General features: G+C 38.5%; 1 protein-coding gene and 1 pseudogene across 1 annotated transcript; both read right to left on the reverse strand.

The window, feature by feature from the left end:
• Window positions 1-593: 593 nt before the first annotated feature.
• LOC127131653 (uncharacterized) lies at window positions 594-1,076 on the reverse strand. The gene has a single exon (XM_051060566.1). It carries the CDS (start codon window positions 1,074-1,076, stop codon window positions 594-596), a length of 483 nt encoding a protein of 160 aa, XP_050916523.1.
• Window positions 1,077-1,366: 290 nt separating this feature from the next.
• LOC127128160 (importin subunit beta-1-like) lies at window positions 1,367-10,461 on the reverse strand (annotated as a pseudogene).
• Window positions 10,462-13,111: the final 2,650 nt, after the last annotated feature.

Raw genomic sequence — 13,111 nt, forward strand, 5'->3', positions numbered from 1 at the left:
TGATCAGTAGCATCTCCTGCAGTCATAGCTCACAGGCTCCTTATCAGTCTTTCTCTTGACTCTACTTTTGGAGAATAAATGCATCTTAGAAAACCCAAAAAAAAATGGCTCTTAAAGAGTACTGATACTGACAAGATGACATCCTTTTACTGTTTGAACATTTGGATCAAAATCAAGCAGAGCTGAGAGGATAGTACCATAGTGTTGTTGGAAGGACTTGAAAGTTATCATTACCAATGCATAAAAATGCCAAGAGCTCTTCATGAAAAAAAACTACAAATTGTTTCCAAGACATTTCTGTAACTGTTTCTGCAGTTGTGGAGAATGAGGTATAACTTCCATATCATAGTATCTTCCCCGGAACCAGAATCATCAAATAAACTCTATAGCGGACGGGATCTCGCATGAAGAAGCTTATGATACTGAAACTGTTCAACTTTCCATAGCGCGATAACAGATGCATCAGTAAAAGAAAAAACATTCTGAAGAACAGTACTAGATTGCAAAAGCCATTCTGCAGCAAGTTGAGTGAATGTAATGGAGCTACCTTGGATTATTTCCTGCAGGCTTTTCGTGCAGTTTTTGGAATAAAATCACACAACTTTTTTAGTTAAATCAAAATTTTCACTTTCTTCTTGTTGACTAGTACCAAATCTATAATGAGAATGCATTTTTATCTCCTTGAAAATTGCAAGTCTATGATCATCTGAGCATACATTTCCTTGGAGATTCATATTATCTTCCTTGGTTTCACTTGGAATATTTCTGTTTCTCTTAGACCAAATTGGATTCAAGATTTGACCTACACTTTTAACAATGAGTTGGCTTTCTTTGGACTCTCCGCTACGAGATATCCTTTTTCTTGGCTTACCAGCACACTGTGTTTTTGATTGATGTTTTTGAAAAGGAGGTATGAATTGAATTAAGAAGAGCTTGTTGAAGCTTGAGAGACGTCGGTGTTTACTGCGAGGACGCTTTGCCGGGATCAATGGTAACTCAAAGTTGGAGTTCTCAACTGAGGAATAACTACTACTTTCAAAAACTGAAACTGGGCTTCGGCGGACGGAAGAAGTCATAGACACGTTCGTGCCAAAACTAAAACCAGGCGTGTTGTTACACTGTTGTCCAATTACCGCAGAATTGGTGTGGTTTGAGGTTGGTCTACACACAAAACTATGTTGCTATCTCTTCAACAATAGTTTCAAGTAGAAGTCATAGACACGTTCGTGCCAAAACTAAAACTGGGCTTCGGCGGACGGAAGAAGTCATAGACACGTTCGTGCCAAAACTAAAACCAGGCGTGTTGTTACACTGTTGTCCAATTACCGCAGAATTGGTGTGGTTTGAGGTTGGTCTACACACAAAACTATGTTGCTATCTCTTCAACAATAGTTTCAAGTAGAATCCTTAATTTGTGATTATAACCAAGGAGATTCACCTGGAAACCGGCATTTGTATGGCTTATGCTATAATACAAACCAGCAACCTGAGCATAATAAGCATTATCATTCAAGTAGTCCATCAATAGCTGAGTGAAAATGTGCGTCAAAATTTCAGCCTCAGGAGAGTTTCCAGCATATGGGCAAATGAAATTAATCTTAACATAAGCCTTTGGTGTGGAAAACAATGTATCTGGCTTGTACCATAATGCTGAATAAGAAGACCTGCTTAACAAATCTGGAAATTTCACTTTCACTGGTGCAACTTTAAGAGACAAGTCAGTTGGAATGAATTTGTTAGGAGCTAGAAGATGCACATTTTCGTTAGGAGCAGAAAGCACTCACCCCTGAATTGTTGAGGCAGTGATTTTTTCAATGGAATATTCAGTTCCATACCATGGTTCCACCTTATCAGTATGTCCTTGAAGTTTTTTTGATTCCCAAAAGATTTGAACATTGTTTGGAGAAAGCTGATCTAGAACCATTTGGATAACACTAGGGCTAAACTTAGAAGGCAGTGATGATCCAACCAACCAATCTTTTGGAGGATAGTACTGCATATTTGATGCAATATTAACGACATAATCACTAGGAGGAATTTTATCCTGATAGTGAAACTTAGTCTCACAAACCGCTGAAAGCTCTTCAAATATCCATTTGCAAACACCAGACTGTTGTAGAAGTTTAATGTACTTGAACAACAACACAACGATATCTTGCATGTGTTCATGGCCAGCATAGACTCCAAACATTTCAAATAATAACACATGCAAGCTCAATACTGATGTCTGTATTGGCATTTCATGGGGATATATCATTTTCTTCTCGCCCTCCTTTCCACCCAGTTTCTCTTTCTGTATGCAAAAAACCACGTCTTTTCTGCCAAGTCAGCAGAAAGATGGATCATCACCCACCGACTTCCTCCATAGCAATGCATAATAATAAATTCAAAAAAATAAAATGAAAAAAGGTAGACTCCATGTTCTGACAAAATGCAGACAGCCAACTGACCGAAACACCTATCCCCAAAAATGGTGATGACCCGACTCATGGTATGCAATTGAGACCCCAACGCAATGATGAACATGTATGGAAGAAGTAGGACCCATGAAACAGCAACAGAAGCCTCAATATGATGGTAACGATATTGCTCGGCTGAGTGTCAACTTGGCCCATTCCGCAGATTCCTTGATTAAGTGATCATCAGATGATAAGCACTCTTTCAGAAAGTCTTTGCTAGATACAGATTGCTGAATCAAAGGACCAGCAGCTCCACCTAAAGTATCAGCTAAATCTCCAAGCACACCAATTGTTGTCTTGGTCACATCATCATCCATGTCCTTCTCCAAGTACAAACTGCCCAGGAATTGCAATACATGAGGAGCATAAGGCTTCAGAAGCTGTGTCTTCGGGGAACCTTTGAATCCTTGGAAGATCCTAGAGTATGCCTCAAGAATTCCATTTCTTAAAGTGTTTGGTACTCAGTCATATCTGTTGGTGTAAGCCCTATAGGCCAATACTTTTGGTACTTGTATCAAATTATTTATTAATAATAAAAGGCTTTTTCTTTATTATGTTTGTTTAATAAAGTCCCTGGAATAGATAGTCCGTTTAATGTATCAAGTGTGACTTAATCATGAGAGCACATTAAACATAAGGACATTATTCTTAAAGTATCCGTAGTCAAGCTTTATTGTGAAGTGGGATAACATTAGAGCATGAAGACTATTATGTTTATAGACTGATGATCACATCTCATGGATCATAGATAAGGAGTTATCAAGTCTTAAACATATAATGAATATTAAGAGTAATATTTATACTGGATTGACCTGCTATGAGAATATTCTATAGAATGTTATGCAAAGTGTCATAAGTTATTCTCATGGTGATAATGGTGTATACCACTCTTCGACCTGAAACCACTATGGACCCTAGATGTAGAGTCAGTTGCTTTATTGTTGATCCAATGTTGTCCGTAACTGGATAACCATAAGAACAGTTGATGGGTACTCCACAAAGCATGCTGAGGGGCATGAGTGACCTAGATGGAATTTGCCCATCCTGCATAACAGGATAAATACCTATGGGCCCAATATTGAACTGGACAAGGATGACACGGTCTATGCCTTGTGTTCAATATACACATAAGGGCAAAGGGGTAATTATACACATAATTATTATCACAGAAGGATTTGTCAGATCACATGACATTTTCGTTACTTGGGTAGCAGTGATGTGTTGCTAGATACCGCTCACTGTTTATTATGTTAAATGCGTGATTCAATATAATTGCCAACGTCGCGAAAACCTACAGGGTCACACACAAAGGACGGATTGATGAGAGATAGAGTAACTAAGGAACACCGTAAGGCACGGTGCACTTAAATGGAATACGAAATATGGTAAGGTACCACACGCTTAAGTGATTTTGGGCATATTATAAGATATGGGCCAAAATACACTTAAGTGGGTTTTTTAGCTTGAAGCCCACACAAGTGGTTCTATAAATAGAACCCTTGGGTAGAAGCATTGTCACTCTAATTGGAATTTCGTTTCCCTCGCTCTCTCACTCAAAGCCTTCATTCGTACCAGCTAGCACTGAGATTGAAGGATTCCGTTCGTGTGGACTGAGTAGAGGCGTTGTCATCGTTCAACGTTCGTGATCGCCACAAGAGGTAACGATTCTATCACTGATCATGCCCATTCGTAAGGATCACTAAATGGAGAAATTTTTAAATTCCGCTGCGCCTTGGATGGAAATTCTCCTACAGTGGTATCAGAGCCACTTACGAAACCATGAATCTGATAACTGTTTTTTTTCTCTATTAATACGATTAAAGACAGAATGAATCAAAGATTAAATTGAGATCGATCAAGTTATATATATGATATAAGTAATCCTGATGCAAAATACATTATATATGATATAGTGTTCTTGTTTCGTTCATTCAAACACTCAATGGTTGTTTTCCTTTGAGCGATCAATGGTCGTTTGCTTCTTGATCCGACATTAGTATGGTGAAGTAATGACGTATTGATCAATCATACTGAATCAACAATCGAGATGTGTTTGACGGTCTGAAATTGGTGCATCAGGGTTAGTGACGGTACAAGGGTTGTGTTGTCAGAGAGTTATGCGATTGGGGTTGTGACTGCACAAGAGTTGTGCTTTCTAAACACTTTTTTGAACAGTGTTAACCGGTTAACGCATATGGTTAACCGGTTAACACGAAACGGAATACTGCTTTCTAACTGTTTTTCAAACAGTGTTAACCGGTTAACACATTTGGTTAACCGGTTAACGCAAGACAAAATACTGCCTTTTAAGAGATTTTCAAACAGTGTTAACCGGTTAACGCATTTGGTTAACCGGTTAACGCAAGAAGGAATACAGCTTTCTAAGAGATTTTCAAACAGTGTTAACCGGTTAACGCATTTGGTTAACCGGTTAACGTAAGGCAGAAAACAATTTTTGAACAGATTTCAAACAGTGTTAACCGGTTAACGCATTTGGTTAACCGGTTAACGCATTTGGTTAACCGGTTAACGCAAGGCAAAATTCACCCGTTCGGCTAACTCTGCGTAATGTGATCGGTCGTCGAGATTTAATTTGGTTTTAATTGATTAAAAGAATTAAAATTGATAAAAATAATAATGTGTTTATTATTGTCTTGTGATGATCAGTTATGTAACTTCTTTTCTCATCTCACTCCCTCGTATGTAAAACGAGTTTCTTTTATGTAATGTAATGACATGAAGAAAGCAAAGAAGTCAATGCCAAAGAAGGACAACCTTGAAGATCTTGCTTGGAGAAGCTTAGATCGTTATTAGGTTAGCTTAGGTTCTCCCATTGGCTTGGGAGAACAATTGCGCTAGGGGCCATAACTATTTCATTATGTATGTATGTATGTTGATGCATGTGAATGTATGTTGATGCATGTGAGAGACGATTTATATGATAAATAAGCCGATGAGATCAGGATAATTGCAAATTCCCTCAAATTAAATATTAAGTTTATGCTTTCCAAGTTTTAACACTCATCAAGACTAGTATCAGATAATGTAGGTTTCGCCTACGTGAGGTGCATGTTCTATATTAGTAAGGTGCGATGGGATAATTGTAATATCCAATTGTTAAAACAATGGGTCAAACTTAACTAAACAAATTATGATAATATTATATATGTTTGCTTTCCAAGTTTTAGCACTCATCAAGACTAGTATCGGATAATGTAGGTTTTGCCTACGCGAGGTGCGTGTTCTGTATTAGTAAGGTGCGATGGGATAATTGTAATATCTAACTGCTAAAACGATGGGTCAAACTTAATTATAATAATATTATATATGTTTAGAAGCAAGAGTTGGGAATGATCCATATGATAGATTGGAATAAGGAGTTATTCACCCAACTGAAATTTTCGAGAGTTGTATGAGATACAATTGGAAGGAGTTCCTACCTAAATAACCTAGTTTTGTGTAATCCACCTACCCGGACTTAGAACGAAGTGAAATATGGATCTCGACCCACTAGAAAATCTTCCAACGGGATTTTCCGAATCAAATGATGAGGGTCATTTGTTTTGAGTTAAATAGTGGGAGCATATTTAATTAAAGGCCTAATTAAATATGTCAATGATACTTATATTTTCATTAATCCTTATGTAGATTATCATGACAGCAAACACCTCTAATAACATCTTGCGATCAATCATTGACAAAGAAAAATTGTCTGGGACAAATTTTCTGGATTGGCACTGAAACCTGAGGATTGTCCTCAAACATGATAAAAAGCTGTATGTCTTGGAGAAGCCTGTTCCTGAAGAGGAACCTCCTAGTTCTGCACCTAAGGCAGAAAGAGATGCTTATAAGAAGCATGTCGATGATGCCAATGAAACTGCTTGTCTCATGCTAGCTACCATGAACTCAGAATTGCAAAAGCAACATGAGAACATGGCAACGTTCGATATGATCGAACACCTGAAGATGCTCTATCAAGAGCAAGCAAGGCATGAGAGGTTTGAAGTTTCAAAAGCCCTTTTTCAAGGCAAGTTAGCTGAGGGAGCCCCTGTAGGTTCCCATGTGCTCAAGATGATTGGGTATGTGGAAAACCTTGAGAGATTGGGTTTTCCCCTCGGAAAGGAACTTGCGACTGATTTGATCTTGCAATCGTTGCCAGATGGATTCAGTCAATTTGTCCTAAATTTCAATATGAATGATATGGACAAATCTCTTCCTGAACTGCTAGCCATGTTAAGAACTGCTGAACAGAATCTGAAGTCGAAAGGGAAGTCCATTCTGATGATTGGAAATGGAAAGAGACAGAACAAAAGGCCCACCAAGCAGAGGAGGTTTTCAGTACTTCATCACATTCACTGATGATTTCAGTAGATATGGTTATGTGTATTTAATGAAACACAAATCAGAGTCCTTTGAAAAGTTCAAGGAATTCAAGAATGAAGTACAAAACCAACTAGGTAAGAATATTAAAACTCTTCGATCAGATCGAGGTGGTGAGTATTTAAACCTAGAGTTTGATGACCATATGAAAGAGTATGGGATCCTATCCCAACTTAATCCTCCTGGAACACCCCCAATGGAATGGTGTATCTGTGAGAAGAAATCGAACCCTGTTGGACATGGTCCGATCCATGATGAGTCACGCCGATCTTCCAAACTCCTTTTGGGGACATGCACTATTGACATCAACTTATACACTTAACCGTGTTCCATCCAAAAAGGTTGAGAAGACACCATATGAGATATGGAGTGGTAAGAAACCACATATGTCTTACATGGAGATTTGGGGTTGCAAAGTTTATATGAAACGACAAATTTCAACTAAGCTTGAGCCCAAATCTGACAAATGCTTATTTGTGGGGTATCCTAAAGAAACAAGAGGGCATTACTTCTACAATCCTTCTGAGGGCAAAGTGTTTGTCGCTCGAACTGGAGTTTTCCTAAAAAAGGATTTTAATTCCAAAGGAATCAGTGGGAGGAAAGTAGAGCTTGAAGAAATTCAAGAATCACAAAGCATTGATACACCTATGGAGGAATTAGAGCAGGAAACACAAATACTTGTGTAAGAGCAACCTGCTCAAGTAGAACTCAAGTAGAACAAGACCAGCGTAGGTCAGGCAGGATACGTTACCTACCTGAGAGATATTGATATCTCATAACTCATCAAGGTGATGTATTACTCATGGATCAAGTACGAACATGAGCCCTGTGTCTACAAGAAGGTTAGTGGGAGCATGATCGTTTTCCTGGTATTATATGTAGATGACATATTACTCATTGGAAATGATATCCCTACCCTGCAACAAGTAAAGTCTTGGTTGGGAAATGCTTTTCTATGAAGGACCTAGGTGAAGCAGCCTATATATTAGGAATCAGAATCTATAGAGATAGATCACAAAACTGCTTGGCCTAAGTCAGAGTACATAGACAAAGTGCTGAGACGCTTTAATATGAATGATTCCAATGGTTATGTGTTTTGCTTAAATGGTGGCGCTGTGAGCTAGAAAAGTTCAAAGCAAGATACAGTTGTTGATTCTACAACCGAGGCCGAGTATATTGCTGCCTCAAGTGCAGCAAAGGAAGTTGTTTGGATCAAAAGTTCCTTAGTGAACTTGGCATAGTTCCTGGCATTGTGGATCCCATTGGTCTCTATTATGAGAATAATGGTGCTATCGCACAAGCTAAGGAGCCTAGATCTCACCAATGATCCAAACAGATACTTAGGCATTATCACCTCATACGAGAGATAATAGAGGAGATGTGAAAATATGTAGAGTACCAACACTTGACAATATTGCTGACCCACTGACAAAGCCTCTTGTGCAGCAGAAGCATGATGGCCATATTAGATCAATGGGCATTAGGGGTATGCCTGATAGGCTCTAGTGCTAGTGGGAGATTGTTGGTGTACGCCCTAGAGGCCAATACTTTTGGTACTTGTATCGAATTATTTATTAATAATAAAAGGCTCTTTCTTTATTATGCTTGTTTAATAAAGTCCCTGGAATAGATAGTCTGTTTAATGTATCAAGTGTGACTTAATCATGAGAGCACATTAAACATAACGACACTATTCTTAAAGTATCCGTAGTCAAGCTTTATTATGAAGTGGGATAACATTAGAGCATGAAGACTATTATGTTTATAGACTGATGATCACATCTCATGGATCATAGATAAGGAGTTATCAAGTCTTAAACATAGGTATGAATATTAAGAGTAATATTTATACTGGATTGACCCGCTATGAGAATACTATATAGAATGTTATGCAAAGTGTCATAAGTTATTCTCATGGTGATAATGGTGTATACCACTCTTCGACCTGAAACCACTATGGACCCTAGATGTAGAGTCGAGTGCTTTATTGCTGATCCAACATTGTCCGTAACTGGATAACCATAAAGACAGTTGATGGGTACTCCACAAAGCATGTTGAGGGGCATGAGTGACCTAGATGGAATTTGCCCATCCTGCATAACAGGATAAATGTCTATGGGTCCAATATTGAACTGGACAAGGATGACACGGTCTATGCCTTGTGTTCAATATAGACATAAGGGCAAAGGGGTAATTATACACATAATTATTATCACAGAAGGATTTTTCAGATCACATGACATTTTCGTGACTTGGGTAGCAGTGATGTGTTGCTAGATACCGCTCACTGTTTATTATGTTAAATGCGTGATTTAATATAATTGCCAACGTCGCGAAAACCTACAGGGTCACACACAAAGGACGGATTGATGAGAGATTGAGTAACTAAGGAACACCGTAAGGTACGATGCACTTAAATGGAATATGAAATATGGTAAGGTACCACATGCTTAAGTGATTTTGGGCATATTATAAGATATGGGCCAAAATATACTTAAGTGGGCTTTTTAGCTTGAAGCCCACACAAGTGGTTCTATAAATAGAACCCTTGGGTAGAAGCATTGTCACTCTAATTGGAATTTTGTTTCCCTCTCTCTCTCACTCAAAGCCTTCATTCGTACCAGCTAGCACTGAGATTGAAGGAATCCGTTCGTGTGGACTGAGTAGAGGCGTTGTCATCGTTCAACGTTCGTGATCGCCACAAGAGGTAACGATTCTATCACTGATCATGACCATTTGTTAGGATCACTAAATGGAGAAATTTTAAAATTCCGCTGCGCCTTGGATGACTATTCTCCTACAATATCATCATCTGCCCTAGCGGTATGAGTAGAGAGCTCAGTAGCACTCTAGAGCATAGGCATAGCATATAACAATTATTTTTCAAAGTTTTCACCAATTGCCAAAGCAATGTCACCAAAACACGAAAACATTGGAGGCTTTACAGACCTATGCAACTGATTACTGGACAAATCCTTGAGAAGTTGGGTCATTATCCCATCACAATAAGGCAGTATCTTCTCCTTCAAAGCCCTGTTTACATCACCTACCACACCCACTGTGATGGCACAAACCTGGTAGTCCTTAAAATTTTAAAGACCCAACTCCAAATACCTGTAAAATTCTTGCATGTATTTAACAAACTCAGTTCCGGTTGCATAAGCCAAAGCACCAATGGTAAGCATTGCCTCTTCATGTGCCGTTGCACTACGAGAAGCAAATACTCTCAAGAACAAACCCATAATTTGGTCAGCATACTGCCTTAAATGATGCTTTGTTGGATCAGAGGCACCTAACTTCTGTATGATTACTTGCAAACAACCACATAGAAGGCCTTGTAATTCATTCTGCCTATCATCAGATGAGACCTTCTAATTCTTAAGAGTCTGGTGAAGCTCCATCATGATGACAGTAACTAGTTGGGCGACCATTGGAGCACCACAGGCCTTCTCAACAACATTTGGAACATCTTTCATGCCGTGAAGGAGGACAGTAATAATTTGTTGGCAGTTTCCCTTATTGATGATGGGAGTATCCAAAGCTGACCCATGCAAAAATTCAAACATTCGCCCAAGAGTCCATGCAGTGGTGTCCTTCACATGATTGTTTGTGAGAATCTTCTCAATATTTCCTCTTTGATGGTCCACTACCAAGTCTTCCTTTAGCAAGCCACCATTCCAATCGTTAACATCCTTTACAGATGGGTGAATTTTATTGTCTTCGTTTTGAACAAATGCAAAAACATGTTGACTCTCTGAAATTGACAAGGCATTGCTAAAACTGTCGCATTATCAATTTTGTCCACCAGCGCCAACTCACCTTCATTTGTAATTTTAGTTAAAAGAAACATTGGAATTGATTTTAACATGAACAGTTCTAGAAGCCTTGATGGTAGTATTACTGCCTGTCCAGACAAATCTTTATCGTGGTCTGGAATTTGTTTATACCGCAAACTTATCACCTGAGACCGATAATGATTCCCCAAAAGTTCCAAATGGAAGTGCTATGCGATTAATAACTCTTCATTCTTAGCATTCAATTCATACATGTAAAACGTTAAAGAGCCAACAAAGGCAGCTACAAAAAATCACTTCAAGAGACTGAACAATATAGTTAACTTCAATGCTGGCAAGATCTTTCCTCCAAAGAATTTCACCGCCTATGCTAGAAATATCATGGAGGTTCCCTTTACCATAAACAAAAATCAAATCATCTTTGCTATCTTTCAAAAAAATTGGAATGTTTAATATTGACTTTGATTCCTTTGATCCCTGAAGGTGAGAGAACCCTAATCATTGTGGCAATGGCAATTCAGCCGCACAGAAGGATTTGAAGAGTGAGTTTGGGAAAAGTTTTTCAGGGCCAAAATCGGGGTATGACAGTTGCCCCTATTTAAACATCCTCCACCAGAGGAAAATGAAACGGTACTTTTCATCTGATCGCAGTGGGGGATGGTTAAATACCATGGAGACCCAGATTTTGAACCTGAAAAATGAAAATGTTATGATATGATATGCATGGATGCAGGATTATTTATTTTTTTGAATTTATCTGTTAGGGACACAGTGAATCCTCAACAGGAGGTGCTATTGGACAGACCAATCTGTGGGGAATACTGATGGTCCACAGGGAGACAGACAAATAGGGTAAAACAAACTCGCTGGAGATAACAATCTTGCTGGAGAGTCAGACACACATTGGAGAGTACTCAAAGTGAAATTCGATGAACGACACTTCGAATACAAGAGATTTCGACGGTAAGTTCACACATGATTTACTAACAAACTCAAATATTTTGAGAAAATTTCCACAACAAGTTCATACATGACTTGACGACACTGGAATAATCTAAGAAAAAGGTTCTTCAAACATAGGTTCAGACATGACCTGGTAATGTTGGAATGAAAAGGTTCAGCGACAAGTTCATACATGACCTGACAATACTGGGGAGTATCAAGAATAGTACTGACAGCAAGTTCAAACATGACTTGACAGCAAACAGAAAGATTCAAAAGAGAGTATATCCATAAGTTCATACATGACCTGGTGACAACTTGAACATTCTTGACAAATCCAGAGCTTTCTTACAAGAAAATCATCCGATCAAAAATTCTGGAAATTACTGTCAATGAAAGAGTCAAAAAGACCTCTTTCCAGGAAGTTCTAGTTTCACTTGGACTTCAAGGGCGCTGGTGACGACCAGACATAAAGATACCATTTACAAATGGATTTGGCAGGTGCTGGTGACAACCAGAATTTAAAAAGACACCAGCTACAACTGGAATTCAAAATGTGCGCCAGTTATAACTGGACTTAACGGATAATGCCAATGACAATTGGACTTGCAAACAAGAATGTTGATAACCAGACTTATCATACCATTTACAAATGGATTTAAGACAGTGTTGGTTACAACTCTGGTTGGGGATACCAATTACAATTGGATTTAAGATAAGATGCTGGTGACAACCAGGCTTTAAAGAGATACCAGTTACAACTGGATTTTAACAGATAATGCCAATAACAATTGAACTTGCAGACAATGTTGGTTATAACCAGATTTATCGTACCATTCACAAATGGATTTTATCAAAGTGCCAGTTACAATTGTGCCTAAGGTACCAATTACGATTGGATTTGAGACAAGGTGCTGGTGACAACCAGACTTTTAAAAGATACCAGTTACAACTGGATTTTTGTCATTCGAACGCCAGTTACAACTGGACTTAACAGGTGATGCCAATAACAATTGGTTTTGACAGAAAATGCTGGTGACAACCAGATTTAAAGGGATACCAATTACAACTGGATTTGAACAGACGATGTTAATAAAAATTGGGCTTAAAACAAATGCTTATTACAACCAGACTTTAAAGGATACCAGTTACAACTGGATTTCAACAAAGACACTGGTGACAACCAGACTTAACAGATGATGCCAGTAACAACTGGTCTTAGAGGTCAAGGGATAAAAATCAACAACGAGACCTGAGATCATGCAAATGAGCGCGAAGCACTTCGGGCTATGCATGATTTGGATTTTGCTTATATGCATGATATATGAATGATCATGATATGCAAATGCTGACAATATGCAGACTGGAAATTAGGGAGAGATTTGTGGAGGTACTGAATCCTTAACACCAATAAACTCAACCGAAGGAGTGAGTAAAATGTATTAAAGGAGGATCCATCAAGCTGAGCAGTTACAACTGGCCCAGTAATCCTTTCAGAGAATGATAACTCTAAGCTCTCCGGAGATGTATGTAGAT

The sequence above is a fragment of the Lathyrus oleraceus genome, chromosome 3, assembly GCF_024323335.1.
Source record: "Lathyrus oleraceus cultivar Zhongwan6 chromosome 3, CAAS_Psat_ZW6_1.0, whole genome shotgun sequence".
NCBI lineage: Eukaryota > Viridiplantae > Streptophyta > Magnoliopsida > Fabales > Fabaceae > Lathyrus > Lathyrus oleraceus.

What these genes read in the sequence shown, in the direction of transcription:
- LOC127131653 (XM_051060566.1), bottom strand. Translation starts at nt 1,076, where the DNA reads ATGACTTCTTCCGTCCGCCGAAGCCCAGTTTCAGTTTTTGAAAGTAGT.